Source organism: Pristiophorus japonicus, chromosome 1, assembly GCF_044704955.1.
Source record: "Pristiophorus japonicus isolate sPriJap1 chromosome 1, sPriJap1.hap1, whole genome shotgun sequence".
In the NCBI taxonomy this organism is placed as follows: domain Eukaryota; kingdom Metazoa; phylum Chordata; class Chondrichthyes; family Pristiophoridae; genus Pristiophorus; species Pristiophorus japonicus.
In genome coordinates this window covers 249452138-249470660 of record NC_091977.1, presented here as the reverse complement: position 1 = coordinate 249470660, position 18523 = coordinate 249452138, and the positions used below count along the sequence as shown (strand labels likewise).

Here is an 18523-nt window from a genome sequence, read left to right as displayed (position 1 = left end):
GCATTTTAAGTTGGATTTTGACTCTGACACACCTGGGAGCACGGCATTTATTGGCACGTGCATTGGCTCCTATTCTCCGCAGCGACGTGGTTTTGCTGGTGACTAAAGCAAGCTGTGGACGGGAGGCTGAAGTGTAGCAGAGTGGAAACTTGGATTGATTAATGACTGGTAGAACATGAAACATGGAACTCAACTAGATACTTAAGCGCTACAACAAATGCACACAAGGGTGGGAGTTGGATCATGGATCTAACAATAAGCAACCTTGTGATCGAAGGTTTAATAACTTTAACACAATTACTGACTTTTATTTAGATTGAAGTCTTGGAAGAAGAATCAAGTATTGTTGTAATGATGTACCAGCTCATCGAGAAGTACAAGATTTCCACCCCTCCTGAGGATCTTGCTGTATTTGCAACTCTAAAACCTTCAATATCTTCAGTTCGCACTGTAATTGACAGAGCTGTAAATGAAAGAGACAGCAATATTACCAAATTATGTCGCTGTATGGATAAAGACATAGACGTGCTGAATGAGGAGGTCAGAGCAGTGAGGATGCAAGAACAGGTAGGTCAATAGTGGCTATCTTCATCCTCAGCCCATATTCTGCATTCCATGTTTCTTTTAATTGCAGTTGTTAAAGAATTTCAAGTATTTAAGTTTTCTTCTCACACGTTAGCGGTAGCTTGGGGAGACTTGCACACCACCAGCAATGCAGTTTAAAAATTTGGGTGCTCATTGCCCATGGTTTTCTGAGCATTTGGTTGGAAGATTGTGATCCGTGCTCCCAACTTTCCAATGTGCACAATTGGTGGGTGAACCTCCCTATTTTCAGTGCAGATTTGTAAAATGGCTTCATGTGTGTTTCAAGGTTATAACAATTTGAAGCAGTTTTCTTAGCGATCTTTCCAGTTCATGGATGTGGAGTGTTTTGAAAACTAAGACAAGGATCACTTCGGTTTCATTTGGATCACAGAGCAGTACTGTTTCTGGAGGTCCCTGGACACTCATAACGCTGAAAGGAGAGGGCTAAATTTCTGATTTTGCACTCAGTGGGGAGCCTCATTTCCCAGATCAGAAATTTGTGTTCATGCCGTACTGGACTATCTGACCACAATGGTTGGAGAATCACACAGTAGAAATTGATGCCACTATGCGCAAGGTTTCCTGCCAGGAATGTGAAATTGGTAAATTACCCCTGCATATTAAGGCCTAATTTTGGTTCACTTGCATCGTTCAGGAGCTATTTAATCCCAATCACATTTTTAGACTACACAGTATTGTTGTATAATCTTGATTTCCTTATAGTTCCTATATATATGAACAGCAAAGTCTCTAGTCTTGACCTGCTGAGAGCTAAATAAAATGCACTAACTAAACCATGATCATGGCATGTGTGTGGCATACTGTCATCGGGAGTCATGAATAACAAATGTTAATGCTAATGACAGCCATGTATATATCACCTTGATATATCTACTTGGTAGACTAAATGTTGAGTGCAAAGCAAGGTTACACTTCGCTATACTTACAGACAGACAATTTCCTATCAATTTAACTATATGGGGCTCAAATTCAGCTCCCCAAAAAGGCCGCTTACCGCAGGCCACGCGGTGGAGTTGAGTGGTCGCTGCCAGCAAAATTCAGATCGGGGATTTTTCTGGTGGGTCCCCACTTCCGCCCTGCTGCTGCCGACCGGTCAAAGCACGCACTGCCGATCTCCCGCACCTCCAGCCAAATTCAGCTGTAAAAATCCTCGATCCGCCATGCGGTGCCCCCGACAGCTTTTTCTGTTGGTGCACCTTCTCTTCTGTGTGGGACTTGGCTGTGTGACGGCCATTAAAGGCAAGGGCCCACTGCCGCGGTCGCCATTTTATTTTTTTGCCAGCCGGCTTCCAGGTTGGCCAGACATTTGTGCCCTCTGATTCGGTCAAGCTGCCAACAGGCAGCCTGGCACTCCCTCTTGGGTGCCAGACTGCTGGCCCGGCTGAAACCCTCCCTGGTGGCCCAGTGTACTGAACATAAAGAATCGCTGCTTCGCTCCCCTTTAAGTGAAGGGGAGAGACGTGGTGACGCACACTCTTAATGACGTCATCACCGCTCCGCTGTTGACTGATAGTGGCGGAGACTCCGTCCCGCCTTCACTTCCGCCCCTCTAGAGTATTTACCACCGCACTTCTGCCCCCATTATGACCGACTTCTGGTCTGCTTCAAAAAAACGACAAAGAGCTGAATTTCGTGAAAGAAGCTACCTCATCTGTGCGACGGCGAATTCACTTCAAAAGCGGAAAGTGTGACCCGTTTCGGGCAGGGGTGAATTTCGGCCCCTATAACTTTAGCTTGGCATCTATACTGGAGCACTGCAGGGGTCAGTCAATTTATAAGAGTACAAATTCTGCACACTTACTAAAATTAACTGCTGACAAAAGTGCTGCTAAAATGTCATAACTAAGAGCAGTCGTAAGATTATTGGCTTGACGGCTTATTAGCAAAATTGAAGCCCATGACATTAAAGGGGCAGTAGCAGCATGGATACAAAATTGGCTAAGGGATAAAAAACAGGGAGTTGAGGTGTGTGACTGTTTTTCAGACTGGAGGGAGGCATTACCCAGGGTTCAATACTAGGACCACTGCTGTTTTTGATGTACATTAACGACTTGGAATTCGGGGTACAGGGCACAATTTCAAAATTTGAAAGAATTGAGAGACCTTGGGGGTGTTTGTGCACAAATCTATGAAGATGGCAGGACAGGTTAACAAAGCAGTTAGTAAACCAAATGGGATCCTGAAAATTGTTTTAATTGAGGCTTCACATGCAAGATGTGAAAAAGCCCTGAATAGTATCAATTGAATTAAGTACCTGGCATCGCCATTTCACAAGTTGTTCACCAGGACTGTGCATAATGCTTCCAATGTTGATTTAAAACTGGTAATGTCTGCAATTGTGGAACTTGTGCTCTTAAATGTTTTTGCCAGAATTTTCTTTTGCTGTTGAAGTTTGGATTATTGGAGTTCTGGTCTTTGTATTTGTTTTCTGCATTATTCCTTGCATGTATTGCTGATATCGGTATGGCCGCCTTTGACCTTACAAAGGCCTTTGACACTGTTAACCCCGAGGGATTATGAAGCGTCCTCCTCCGTTTCTGCTGCCCCCAAAAGTTTGTCGCCATCCTCCGTCTGCTCCATGACGACATGCAAGCCGTGATCCTGACCAACGGATCCACCACAGATCCAATCCACGTCCGGACCGGGGTCAAACGGGGCTGTATCATTGCACCAACCCTCTTCTCGATTTTCCTCACTGCAATGCTCCACCTCACATTCAACAAGCTCCCCGCTGGAGTGGAACTAAACTACAAAACCAGTGGGAACCTGTTCAACCTTCGTCGCCCCCAAGCCAGCTCTAAGACCTTCCGATCCTCTGTCTTCGAGCTACAGTACACGGACGACGCTTGCGTCTGCACACATTCAGAGGCTGAACTCCAAGTCATTGTTAACATCTTCACCGAGGCATACGAAAGCATGGGCCTTGCGCTAAACATCCGTAAGACAAAGTTCGTCCACCAACCTGAACCCGCCACACATCACTGCCCCCCAGTCATCAAGATCCACGGCACAGCCCTGGACAACGTAGACTACTTTCCATACCTCAGGAGCCTATTATCAGAAAAGGCAGACATCGATGACGAGGTTCAACACCACCTCCAGTGCAGCCTTCGGCCGTCTGAGGAAGAGAGTGTTCGAAGATCAGGCCCTCAAATCTGGCATGAAGCTTATGGTCTACAGGGCTGTAGTGATACCTGCTCTCCTGTATGGCCCAGAGATATGGACCATATACAATAGATACCTCAAATCACTGGAGAAATACCACTAATGATGTCTCCGCAAGATCCTGCAAATCCCCTGGGAGGACAGACGCACCACGTTGGTGTTCTCGATCAGGCCAACATCCCCAGCATCGAAGCACTGACCACATTCGACCAGCTTCGTTGGGCGGGCCACATTGTTTGCATGCCCGACACAAGACTCCCAAAGCAAGCGCTCTACTCTGAACTCGTACACGGCAAGCAAGCCCCAGGTGGACAGAGGAAATGTTTCAAGGACACCCTCAAAGCCTCCTTGATAAAGTGCAACATCCCCACCGACACCTGGGGGTCCCTGGTCAAAGACCGCCCTAAATGAAGGAAGAGCATCCGGGAGGGCACTGAGCACCTCGAGTCTCGTCGCTGAGAGCTCGCAGAAAACAAGCGCAGGCAGCAAAAGGAGCGTGCAGCAAACCAGACTCCCTACCCACCCTTTCCTCCAACAACTGTCCCACCCTGTGACAGAGTCTGTAATTCCTGTACTGGGTTGTTCAGTCACCTGAGAACTCACTTTTGGAATGGAAGCAAGTCTTCCTCGATTTCGAGGGATTGCCTATATCGATGATAGCCCTAGTTTTTCCAGTTTTGAATTTTGGCTCCCGTACTTTCTATTTTTTTCTATTCATTCTCTGGATATGGACATCGCTGGCTGATCTTTACAGCAGGAATAAATACATTACTATTCATCTTATTTAGTAATTGCTATTCCTTTTACTAGTTATAGATAATGTATGTAATTGTATTGATCTATTTTCATTGCCATTATCTTTAATAGGATCCTCAGCTGCTAGATATCAATTCTGACAGGCTAAAAGTGAAAACAACATTGGAAGACATGCAGACTGTGATGGATGAACTACAGAAACTTGCATTTGAGTATAAGTCTTACCAGAAGAATTTCAAGGTAATTGGTTTTAGCTGTATTTCAATGATTTCACAGTAGCTTTTCAGTAATTGACAGTGATGAGAAACCATAATTATGAGGAGAGACTTGAAGCACTAGGACTATTTCCACTGGCACACAGAAAGCTGAAGAGATTTAAGAGGTTTTTAAAATAATGAAATGTTTTGATACAGTGAAGAGGAAAATACTATTTCATCTGGCTGGCGAGTCAGTAACGAGGAGTCATCAATTTGACTAAAAGAGGGAAGATACAGGTTACGATAAATTTCTTTACATAGAGAATTGTTGGAGCAGGGAGTAGTTGAGAGAGAAACCATTGCATCTTACAAGAGGAAATTGGATAAATATTTGAAGCAGATGGCTATGGTAATGGGGGTTGTTGGGAGTTGGGGGGGGGGTGGTGCGTGCGTGCAGTGAGGGGCAGAGGAATTCATTTTGGATTGTTCTAGCAATTGAGCGAGCACAAACATGATGACCAAATAGCAGCCTCCTGTACTGTAAATTTATATGGTTCTATAGGTCTTATTACTCTGATAGTGAAGCAGTGGAGAGCATCTTATGTAGAGATGAACTGTTGCCTCAAGGATAACAGAAATGAGCAAATATGTATTGTGTTCAAAACTGAAAGCCAATTTTGTGTATCAAAAGGCAATTATGCTCCAATTCTAACCATAAAATTGCAATCAATGTATGTTTTATTACATCTTTGTTTTTTTAATTCACTTAATACTCATGTAGGTATCACCTTGTTGTTGTTCAATTAGTTGGCAGTATTAACTTGTGTTAAATAGTCTGATAAAGATTCTGACCTTAATGGGTTAAATGCATATTTCTTGCTAAATTATATCAGAGCTATTACCTTCATTGAGTGTTTCCAGCAGAGGAACGCCAGATGACAAAAGCTTTCACTGATGCCAGTGGACAATAGCTTTCACTGAATGACACATGTCGGCAATAGTTTTCATTGAAGGTTATCATTAGGTAGTAATCTTCAGCCAGCAATTATTATTTGCGAATGCACAAATGATATAATAAAGATTGGAAAGAAATTAAGAATACAAGGTGTCAAAAGTGTGAAGGGGCTTAGGTCGTCATTATACATGCTTTAGCCATTCAGTAGTCTTGGGGTCAGCATTATGGAATCTGGAAAGTCCTCTTTGTAGACTTGCACAAAATGAGCAGCCAAGTGATTTAGGTTCGAGACCTTGCAATTAAACAGTCTGACACAATATTCCTTCATGAGCATTATTCAGTAAACAAAAACAGATCATTTATTAATGAGCCGGGAAATACCAGTGGTTCTAACCTGGTCTCTTCCCCATGGTGCACTCGATTAAATTACTCGCATTTTCGCTTTTGATGCTTTAAACCGACAAAACGTACGTGATCACTGGTTTCCTGTTACTGGTTAACTTGATACATTTGCACATAAGATTATGTCAAGAAGAGGAAAACAAGTCCATATATGGTAAACTCATGAAAACACTCGGAAGGTAGCGGCAACTACATCTATCACAGCATTTAGCCAAGATTGCGATTACCTGTTCTTTTGATTTGTGATTGGCTTGCCCTGGCCATAATCAGAGCCATGAAGTTGTTGTTATATTCATACCTAGTCATACCTAACAATATAGCGCCTTTAACGTAGTAAGACATCCCAAGCTGGTTGACAGGAGTGTTATAAGACAAAAAATTGACACCAAGCCACATAAGGAGAAATTAGGGCAGATTTGACAAAAAGGTTTGTCAGAGGTAGATTTTAGGGAGTGCCTTAAAGAAGGTAAGAGAGATGGCGAGGTTTAAGGAGGGCGTTCCAGAGCTTAGGGCTAGGTAGCTTAAGCCACGGCCATCGATGGTTGAGCGATTATAATCAGGGATGCTCAAGAGGACTGAATTTCAGGACCGCAGATATCTGAGGTGTGGGGTGGGGTGGCGGGGTGGTTGTGGGGCTGAAGGAGATTACAGAGCTAGGGAGAGGCGAGTCCATGGAGGGATTTGAAAACAAGGATAAGAATTTTGAAATTGAGACGTTGCTTAACTGGAAGCCAATGTTGGTCAGCGAGCACAGTGGTGATGGGTGAATGGGATTTGGTGTGAGTTATAACACGGGCAGCCGGGTTTTGGATGACCTCAAGTTTACACAGGGTAGAATGTGGGAAGCCAGCCAGGAGTGCATTGGAATAGTCGAGTCTAGATGTATCAAAGGCGTGGATTAGGGATGAGGCAAGGGCAGAGATGGGCATTGATATGGAGGTTGAAATAGGCAGTCTTAGTTATGGCGTGGATATGTGGTTAGAAGCTCATTTCAGGATCAAATGTGACACCAAGGTTGCGAACAGTCTGGTTCAGCCTCAGATAGATGCTAAGGAGAGGGATGGAGTCAGTGGCTAGGGAAGAAGTTTGTGACCGGGACCGAAGACAATGGCTTCAGTCTTCCCAATATTTATTTGGAGAAAATTTCTGCTCATCCAGTAATGGATGCTGGCAAGCAGTCTGACAATTTAAAGACCGTGGAGGGGTTGAGAAACGTGATGGTGAGGTAGAGCTGGGTGTTATCAGCGTACATATGGAAACTGACACTGTGTTTTCAGATGATGTTGTCAAGGGGCAGCATATAGATAAGAAATAGGAGGTGGCCAAGGAAAGATCCTTGGGGGACATCAGAGGTAATGATGTGGGAGCAGGAAGAGAAGATTACTGTAGAATTTACAAGAATTTCTAATTGCTAACATTAGCCCTTAAAGTTTTGCTGTCCTTCAGTACATCTTGCGTCTCCACATCTAAAATGGTTGGCAGATATAACATGCCAGTCAGTCTCATCAGGTTGTGAGATGATGAAGGGGGTTTCTTAGAGAAGGAGCAACTTGTCCCCATTATGCAGTGTAACGAGGCAGTGTCTACCATGGAGAGCGTTGCTGGCACAGTCCAGATTGGTCTCCTGCTGATGTGTTAGAGGTGAGTTCCTTCCCATTTATCTTTGAAAAGTGGCAGTTGTGGCATCTGTCCATTTCCTCAAGGAGGTTCTTTGCTGCAATATTACGGCAAATGTTAGGAGTCCATATATTCGCAAGGACTGGTCGCTATTCAGTGTTTATTGGTCTCATAATCCCTGATTGTTGTCATTGTATAATTTTAATTGTCCATCAACTAATTTTGTGTGGAAAGAGTTTAACCACACAGGTGTGCAATACTTGCAACTGAATAAGAGAGAGCCAGCGCTGTGATACACAATGTTTGCAAGTTAGCTCTCCAGTTTCAGCCCACAAGCTTATTTAGTAGGAGATAATTTCTGCTCTTCATCTTCTGAGCTACTTTGGTGAGTTGGTCCTTGTATGTAAGTGTCTTGATCTTGAGTTACTCCTAAGATATACTGGCTAAGGCTCAAGTGCCAGCTGTTCTCTATCCAAGAAGATATTGCATTCTTGTGGATTGATTAACATGGAAGTATGGCGACACTGCCTTTCTTCGGCACACTGTGCATAAGTCTTGACTTTTTACAATAGTCAGATCTTGGTTCAAGTTGTCTTCAAGCTTTTTGAAGACTCGAAGCCAGGCAGATGTCATCTCACACTTGAATGGTCAATCCCCTTCACTGAGTATCATTGATGCCTAGTCACCTTCACTGAGTGTCATTGATGCCCAGTCACCTTCACTGTCATTGATGCCCAGTCACCTTCACTGAATGTCATTGATGCCCAGTCACCTTCACTGAATGACATTGATGCCCAGTCACCTTCACTGAGTGTCATTGATGCCCAGTCACCTTCACTGAATGTCATTGATGCCCAGTCACCTTCACTGAATGTCATTGATGCCCAGTCACCTTCACTGAGTGTCATTGATGCCCAGTCACCTTCACTGAGTGTCATTGATGCCCAGTCACCTTCACTGAGTGACATTGATGCCCAGTCACCTTCACTGAGTGTCATTGATACCCAGTCACCTTCACTAAGTGTCATTGATGCCCAGTCACCTTCACTGAATGTCATTGATGCCCAGTCACCTTCACTGAATGACATTGATGCCCAGTCACCTTCACTGAGTGTCATTGATGCCCAGTCACCTTCACTGAATGTCATTGATGCCCAGTCACCTTCACTGAGTGTCATTGATGCCCAGTCACCTTCACTGAGTGACATTGATGCCCAGTCACCTTCACTGAGTGTCATTGATGCCCAGTCACCTTCACTGAATGTCATTGATGCCCAGTCACCTTCACTGAGTGACATTGATACCCAGTCACCTTCACTGAGTGACATTGATGCCCAGTCACCTTCACTGAGTGTCATTTATGGACATTAACTTCACTGAGCAAAATTGGTTGATGATAGCCTTCACTGAGCAATATGAACAGACAACAAATGAGAAACATTAATAGGCAATAGAATAAAGGCTTTAGGCTACTGATGCCACAAGCATAGGTTGTGTCTGTACAAAACCAGGGAAAACTTATTTTCAAAACAAATTAGGTTAAAAGATATAATGAGACAGATCCATATTGCAGATTTTTTTAGTCTGTTATTGATAAATTTGATGCCAAGACACATTGGGGTGGAAATTTGACTTGCTGCCCAGGCATAAAACTGGTGTTACGGATTAGCTGCCTGTGATAGAAATGATCTGATTTTCAATGGAACTATTAGTATTTGTCTGGTTTCTCTACGACGGCCGATCTGAGACATTAATTTTATGTCTGAGCGGCAACTTAAAAATTGAACCTAATTGTTGGGCAAAATGCAAATAAAAATCAGGAGAGATGTAAAACGGGCTGCAGATTCAGTCTCACCAGTTTTACACTATCGCACAAAGTCAAAATGACCCTCACTATATTGATAGTGTTTTTAAAAAATCAGAAATATTCTTATTATTTGTCTTTTTGGTTAAGACTCCAATATACGTTATCCAACATCATGAACTAATTTATATTGCAATGGTCCAAGACTTTAATAAATGGAAATATTTAATAGTTGTATATTAAATTATGTAACAAATGTTCCACAGCAGAATGATGAGCACAGTACCACTGAAGCAGTCCAGTAATTACTGTTGTTTCATTATTACTGGTAGTTGCAGTGATTTTCTGAAACATCAAGGTACGACGAAAAATGCAATACATCTGCAAATGTTGTTTATTTAGGACACACAATTTTGTGACGTCCTTTATGTGTGGCAACAGCTGTAATTTATATTTTTGTTTTATCGAACTGTCTAACACGTGACATATTGTTTTTGTACCTAGGTTGAGATATCTAAATTTGATTTGCTGGAGGAAGTGCATGCTGATCTGAAACTAAAACAGCTTCTTTGGAACTCGCTTAATGAATGGGATCTCCGTATGGATGAATGGTTGCAGGTAGTTTAGTTATTCTTAGTTAATGCATCTTGTTTAATTATTGCTGGGCAGAAGATACACAGGCAATCTGTTTAAAGTGAGGATTACTAAACTGCACCATCAGGAACAAGTAAGTTGTGTAGCTCCTGCTCACCAAATGTGTTTTATATTCAATAGCTTTTGTTGACTATTCTGTTACATAAAAGATACCTTGCAAGTTTTTGGTGAAATGCACAATTACATAAGAAAATAAGAACATAAGGAATAGGAGCAGGCATAGGCCATTTGGCCCCTCGAGCTTGCTCCGCCCTTCAATAAGATCATGGCTGATCTGATCTTGGCCTCAACTCCGCTTCCCTGCCCGCTCCCCATAACCCTTGACTCCCTTTTCATTCAAAATACAAGGAGCTACACAACTTACTTGTTCCTGATGGTGCAGTTTAGTAATTACAATAATGGAAATCAACTGAATTCCTGATCATGTTACTGTTTAAATATAGAAACCCACTGAGGACCTGTGTGTTGTTGGGTTTATATTATGGGGACAAGTTTCTGAGGAAGCACCTCTGGTGGAAAGCATTGCCTGCCAATGACTTATATTGGAAAATCATGGGGTACATTCCATTGTTCATTGAAATAAATGGATGGAGAATTGCGGTCAATGTGCCTGCAATTTTTCACGAGGCAAGGCAGATAGTGCATACTCAGAAAATTAGTCCCTTTTTATGAATAATGCCACGGTCTTTTTTTAGTTTAAACATTTGTTTAGATAAAGAACATTTTTTTTAATGGAGACCGTGCTTCTCTGATAGCTCAGTTGACAAATACCTGTCTGTGCTGTGTTAGCTGATTCCACCCAAGCAGCAGAAGAGGCACTATAGTTGGCCTCAGTGCCCCCACTGGGAGGGGAAGGGAAAAATAGGACAGAACTTCCACTGCTGGTTACTATTCAACATTCCTTCTGGAAAACAGGATTGTTTATGACTGTGATGTTCCTGATGTTTGAATGACGTGTTGACACTTACTATCTGGACTCACTCATGAAGAGTAGTCCTTGGTTAAGGTAGTTTACATTTTTTTGATGAATACTTTTCATTGTTTTATGTTAATTTGAATGTAACATTGTTGCATTTATGTAATTATTTTAAGTTGAGTTATTTTGATGAAATTTGAATCGAAAAACTCAAGCATGTTACAGAATACACCACGATGTCTGAAAACAGTTGAGTGAAAACATATTGGGCCCAAGTTTCGGCTCGAGTTGCTATTTTTTTTGAGCAACTAGTTTAGTATGGAGTATCTTTAGAAATCGCAAATCTCGGCATTTAGTTTGCTCCAGTTCTAGTTAGTTGGAATAGTTTCGTTTTAGTACAGTTTTTTTTCCAAAAGGGGGCGTTACCAGCCACTTAGGCTTGTTTTGCAAGTTTAGGCAGCGAAAAGTTACTCCAAACTAACTTAGAACGGAATAAGTGTCGATTTTTGTACGCTCAGAAAAATCTTGCTTACACTTTAGAAATTAGGCGCAGGTAGCGAAAGGTGGTGGGGGGTGGGGGAGGGGGAAGGGAAGTTAGGGGATTTTACAAAGCATTAAACACGTCACTTTTACCAATAAAGAGCCATCATCAATAATAAATGATAAATCAATAAATCACCAATAAATCAATCAATCAAAAAAAAAATGTTTTTTAAAAAATCAATCAATAAATAAAAAAGGAAAAGTTTCTACTCACGTACTGCAGCACTGGGAGTCCTCCAACAGCCTGCCGAAAAGCTGGTCGTGGAGGCTCCGCCACCGAGGAGGAGTTCAGGCGGGACCTGCCACCGAAGAGTTGAGGGCAGTGGCAACAAGGCAAGGCGAGGGATGGTGAGGCAGGCAGGCCACTCAGCCCGGGATAGGGGAGATGTCCCTTCGGCCAGGGATAGGGTCGCTCGGAGACAGGACGCGCTGGGAGGGCCAGGAGCTACTGCACACGCATGCAGCCTCCACTGCGCACGCGCGCAGCTGCCGGCACTCTTTTTTTGGCGCAGGGCTGTAGCTCCATCTCCAGCTGCTTGTGTTGCACTGCGTTGACTGTGAGACAGCCCTGCTGGACTCTGAGAATCGCAAGGCAAGTTTTAGGTGCTCGGGCCTCTCAGAGTGCGCAGTCCTCTTGGAGGACATCCGAAACTTCACTGCTTATCTGAGACAAAACCCTTTGTGTTTTATTACTGTATTAATCTTATTTTAAACAGGGAGCATGAGTATACAGCACTTCGGTTGTATTTGAAGTGGCTTCATCCTCAGAACATTTTGTCAGAGGTCAAAATCTTGTTAGCAGGGATTCAAGTAAAAAATCTTTGGCAAAAATATGAATGCATGTTATCAGTGTTGCCTTACTGCTATCTGTCAGCAGTAGAAACACTTCTCTTGGTTTCGGCTCCTACCCAAAGTCCCATTTTTAAAATATGTTTACACACACACATATTTATAGTGCTAATGAGCAACTATTAGATATTTTTTCAGAAAGCTTATTGATTTCCTACAGTTGACATATAGTTAGCACAAAGTCAAATTGCAGTTTGATCGGTTCGGGCCACCATGTGGTTAGCATGGCTCCATCAATAAGAATACAGCTCGCTATAGCTTGTTATATAGTATTACATTAGATTAACTGATAAGGTTCTGGGGACTGAGTGAACCAAGAAATTAGTCCACACATCTGAACAATTTTTGCAAATATAAGAAGTTATTGACTCACATTTATTCAATGGTCTGTGTGCCGAGCATTGAAATGTATAGTTTGATATCACAAATTTATGTTGATATGTTAATCATTTAAAAACAAAACAATGCAGAGTTTCAATAATTTGAGTATATTTGGAAATACTTCAATATGTGCTACCAAGGTACAGAAATATTTGTAGATATCTGCTGTGGTATCCTAATGGGGCTCAGTTTTTAGTAGGGAGGTTTTTTTTAAAAAAGAGATTTGAGCAGCACCAGAGCACAATTTTAAATGCTATATGTCCATCAGTTCAACACCGCGAGCCTGTTTTTGTGGAAAGTTGAAAAGGACCTGATGAATTGTAAATTTCTAAATATCTAAATGGAAGGCAAAAGCTGGATAATTTTGAAGTAGCAAATTGCCAAGAATGCTGATATTATCAATGTCTACTTTTGTGAAGAGTCCAATTGTTGAAAAATTAATAAGTTGACCCAGAAAATAAAACAACGCTTAAATTCTGTTTTCCTATCCTATTTCTCCCACTTTTCAGCTTAAATTTGAAACCATAGATGCAGAAGACTTGACGAGTGAAGTAACAAAGTACAGCAAATTTGTGAATCAACTCGAAAAAGGTCTCCCACCAAATACAGTGGTAGCTAAACTGAAAGATAATGTAGACGCGATGAGACAAAAGGTATGTTTTTCCCACAGGTTTGTGGCAAGTTCAGCAATGAAAATGTATTTTGTGTTTTAGCACACTGTGGACCTTTCAGCATGAAGTGAAATCTTGGTCTTGATTTTCCTCTGCTGTCTTGCCTGCTTTCAGGTAGGATAGTAGCAGAAGAGGGCGCAAAATTGGGAAGTGAAGCTTACTATGCAAGCTCAATGTCCCTCCCTTACCCTTGCCGTAAAGACAGTTCGCTGCCTCTTGCCTGCACACAGTATGTGAATGGCGGTGGGGGCAGGCCCACATACTGTCACTGTCTCCACCATTCCCAGTAACCAGCAGGAAAAGGGTGGCAATAGACCCTGGGCTAGTGGCAATAATTCCTCAAAGTCCTTCAGTGGAGTGAGAAGGCCTGCTAGTAGCTTCTTTTTCCTCTATAACTGTCAAAAAGATGTACCTATTAAGGCCGAAGCCTAAAAATAAATATTCATTTTCACTTCCGTGCACTTCTATCCCCTTTAACTGGCTGGCCACCACTTTGGGTGCTGCAGTAGCAGCCCCTTTTGTTTGTTTCAAGTTTTGTGGTAGTTTTCAACATTCTGCATTCAAATTTGAGAACTTTTATTTTTAGAACCCTGCCCAAACATTCAGTAATTTAAATGCTGCATCCCACATCAGTTTGATAATTGCCCTGTTCGTTCAGCTGTTGGGTTCTTTTGGCTCTCTGGTTAGATATTTTTTTGTGCAGGGTAATTTGGGAGAAAGAAAACGGGTTAGGGAGAAAGGTTTTGTGCAGTATGATTGGTGAGATGACACAAAGATTAGTGGGAAAGCGGGTTGTGTAGAGGACACAGAGAGGCTGCAAAGAGATTTAGATAGGTTAAGCGAATGGGCTAAGGTTTGGCAGATGGAATATAATGTCGGAAAATGTGAGGTCATCCACCTTGGGGAAAAAAAAACAGTAAAAGGGAATATTATTTGAATGGGGAGAAATTACAACATGCTGCGGTGCAGAGGGATCTTGGGGGTCCTTGTGCATGAATCCCAAAAAGTTAGTTTGCAGGTGCCAGGTAATCAGGAAGGCGAATGGAATGTTGGCCTTCATTGCGAGAGGGATGGAGTACAAAAGCAGGGAGGTCCTGCTGCAACTGTACAGGGTATTGGTGAGGCCGCACCTGGAATACTGCGTGCAGTTTTGGTCACCTTACTTAAGGAAGGATATACTAGCCTTGGAGGGGGTACAGAGGCGATTCACTAGGCTGATTCCGGAGATGAGGGGGTTACCTTATGATGATAGATTGAGTAGACTGGGTCTTTACTCGTTGGAGTTTAGAAGGATGAGGGGTGATCTTATAGAAACATTTAAAATAATGAAAGGGATAGACATAGAAACATAGAAAATAGGTGCAGGAGCAGGAGCAGGCCATTCAGCCTTTCTAGCCTGCACTGCCATTCAATGAGTTCATGGCTGAACATGAAACTTCAGTACCCCCTTCCTGCTTTCACGCCATACCCCTTGATCCCCCGAGTAGTAAGGACTTCATCTAACTCCCTTTTGAATATATTTAGTGAATTGGCCTCAACTACTTTCTGTGGTAGAGAATTCCACAGGTTCACCACTCTCTGGGTGATGAAGTTTCTCCTCATCTCGGTCCTAAATGGCTTACCCCTTATCCTTCGACTGTGACCCCTGGTTCTGGACTTCCCCAACATTGGGAACATTCTTCCTGCATCCAACCTGTCCAAACCCGTCAGAATTTTAAACATTTCTATGAGGTCCCCTCTCACTCTTCTGAACTCCAGTGAATACAAGCCCAGTTGATCCAGTCTTTCTTGATAGGTCAGTCCCACCATCCCAGGAATCAGTCTGGTGAATCTTCGCTGCACTCCCTCAATAGCAAGAATGTCCTTCCTCAAGTTAGGAGACCAAAACTGTACACAATACTCCAGGTGTGGCCTCACCAAGGCCCTGTACAACTGTAGCAACACCTCCCTGCCCCTGTAATCAAATCCCCTCGCTATGAAGGCCAACATGCCATTTGCTTTCTTAACCGCTTGCTGTACCTGCATGCCAACCTTCAATGACTGATGTACCATGACACCCAGGTCTCGTTGCACCTTCCCTTTTCCTAATCTGTCACCATTCAGATAATAGTCTGTCTCTGTTTTTACCACCAAAGTGGATAACCTCACATTTATCCACATTATACTTCATCTGCCATGCATTTGCCCACTCACCTAACCTATCCAAGTCACTCTGCAGCCTCATAGCATCCTCCTCGCAGCTCACACTGCCACCCAACTTAGTGTCATCCGCAAATTTGGAGATACTACATTTAATCCCCTCGTCTAAATCATTAATGTACAATGTAAACAGCTGGGGCCCCAGCACAGAACCTTGCGGTACCCCACTAGTCACTGGCTGCCATTCTGAAAAGTTCAAGATAGAAACAGAGAGGTTGTTTCCACTGGTCGGGGAGACTAGAACTAGGGGGCACAGCCTCAAAATACGGGGGAGCCAATTTAAAACCGAGTTGAGAAGGAATTTCTTCTCCCAGAGGTTGTGAATCTGTGGAATTCTCTGCCCGAGGAAGCAGTTGAGGCTAGCTCATTGAATGTATTCAAATCACAGATGGATAGATTTTTAACCAATAAGGGAATTAAGGGTTACGGGGAGCGGGCGGGTAAGTGGAGCTGAGTCCACGGCCAGATCAGCCATGATCTTTTTGAATGGCGGAGCAGGCTCGAGGGGTTAGATGGCCTATTCCTGTTCCTAATTCTTATGTTCCTATGTTCTTCTGTTCTTATGTGAGGTAACAATGCAGAAATTAATTAGCAAGCAAAAAAATGAGTTAAAAGAAAATATACTTAACCAGTGAGAAAGAAGAAATTTGCTGAATGTTTACTGTGCTCAGAAATAATAATTGACATTCATTGCCATTTGCCTTTGGACATTTTTTTCAAATGTGTGTCTCTGTAACTGACTTTCTGTTGCTTTCCCACTCTGTAATTCTTTCGATTGCCCCATGTTTTTCTGTTTGTTTTTCACTTTTTGCATTCTCTTTTTACTTCCTCTAGATTCTCTTGCACACTGTCATTGCCACCTCTCTGTCCCTTTGATTGTATCTGATTGATTTTTGATTTTTTCACTCTTGTTTCCTCTTTTTGTTAAGTTTCTCTTCCCATTACTTCTTTTCTCTTCTGTATGTTTCCCACCCTCTCTCTCTTTCACATTTTTCCTTACTGATCTACTTGGTGTATCTTTTGCCTTTTTAAAGATCTTTTGCGTGCTACAATGTGCCTTGGTGCATCTTTGTTGTGGGATGACTGGTCTCACTATTACTGTCACTGTCATTGTGTATCTGTAATTGTGACCCTGAGTTGATGTCCTATTGCCAGAGTATAATAGAGAAGTAAAGTAAGGTCTGTGATCTAGAATGCGTTCAGAATCTGGGGCCGGGGCTGCAGTTGTGAGGAGCAAGGAGACTGGCATTGGGAAGGAACAGGAAGGCTGGGGCTGGCACTGGTAACAGTGAAATTATTTCTTCTGTTGAACTCAAATAATCTCCAATTATTTAATCTCACTTCACTCTTCTTCAGTTGGATACTTGAGTGCCAAGGCTGGCAGGCTGAGAGGCAAGGCTAGGGGGTTGGAGCAGAGTTGGGGGCAACATGGGGAAAAGGACACAGCGTCCAAGGCAGCCATATCAGAAGAAGAGTGGGCTCAGGTGGCTTCTGAGATTGAACAAAATGGCAGCCAACTAAATCTTGTTACAAGTTATCAGAAACCAAGTGGAGATGAAATACAGTAATCACATAGTTGCCTGGGTTTTCGGAGTAAATTAGTAAAAGTTGGCTGGAAGTGGGTAGACAGGGCACAGTGTACACGACTAGTTTGTAAAGTTAAATAGATATATTTTAAAATCACAGCATTATTAGTAATTGCTGGTAATAAAAACATACTTATTGGTTTATTTTTAAATCTGGGAGTTTCCCCAACACCTCCCCAACAACTGGACAATATCTCTATCGTCTTGGAGGCTATGATATTTAGAGTTCTCAACTGAGGTCAAAATTTAAACATTTAATAATTTATTTTTGGATCAATAAGGAGTTAAGATATGTGGACTATGGGGATAATACAAAAGTAGTGGTATTGTTTCAGTAGTTGAATGAATTTGCTAATTAAGGGAGTACACTATATTGTATAGGGGGAGATAATTGATAAACTAGTCAAACATAGAGAGGATAAAACTCCCTCGTCCGGATGGATTGCATCCACGCATACGAAATGAGCTAGGAAAGAGATAGCAGAGGCACTATTATACTATTATATCAGAAGGACCAGAGGACTGATGAACCGCTAATGTGATTCCTATATTTAAAAATGGAGATAGAACAAGTCCAGGGAATTATAGATTAGCTAGCTTAATGTCAGTGGTCGGAACGATAATAGAATCTTCACTCAAAGATGGAATGGAAAACATCTAGAAATGGAATATATAATGAAGAATAGTCAGCGTGGATTTCAAAAGGGAAGGTCATGCTTGACCAATCCTATTGAATTCAATGAAGGAATAACGGAAAGAGCAGATAAGGGTATTGCAGTAGATGTAATATATTTGGATTTTTAAATAAGGTAGATGCATCGCAGACTCATGACTAAGGGTGGAGCATGTGGAATTAGGGGACAAGTAGCAGAATGGATACCAAGCTGGCTACAAAAGAGAGAGTAGGCGTTAAATGTGGAAAGGTGGGATGTGGTGTTCTAGATTGATGCTGGGACCACTATTGTTTAACATTTACATAAATGATTTATACTCTGGAATTCCAAATGCAGTTTCAAAATTTGCAGATGACACCATTTTAGGGTTATAATTAATACTGAGGAAGACTGCAACAGGATACAAAACATTAATAAACTTGCTTAAGGGATGTGTAGGTGACAAATGAATTTCAATATAGATAAGTGTGGGGTGGTGTATTTTGCTATGAGAAATAAGGCGGCCACATATTCCTTGGAAAGTAAGGGGCCGAAATTGCCCGGCAGCC

The 18523-nt window shown here is 42.3% G+C and overlaps 1 protein-coding gene across 2 annotated transcripts in view; it reads left to right on the top strand.

Annotated features, from left to right (window-relative positions):
* The window catches only part of dnah6 (dynein, axonemal, heavy chain 6), a 669683-nt gene that overhangs the window by 122984 nt on the left and 528176 nt on the right, over positions 1-18523 (top strand). For both annotated transcript variants that reach the window (XM_070888374.1, XM_070888373.1), the window contains exons 14-17: positions 316-567; positions 4639-4767; positions 10007-10120; positions 13355-13498. In XM_070888374.1, coding sequence (XP_070744475.1) covers positions 316-567; positions 4639-4767; positions 10007-10120; positions 13355-13498 — 639 coding nt within the window. The remainder of the gene's footprint in view (positions 1-315; positions 568-4638; positions 4768-10006; positions 10121-13354; positions 13499-18523) is intronic.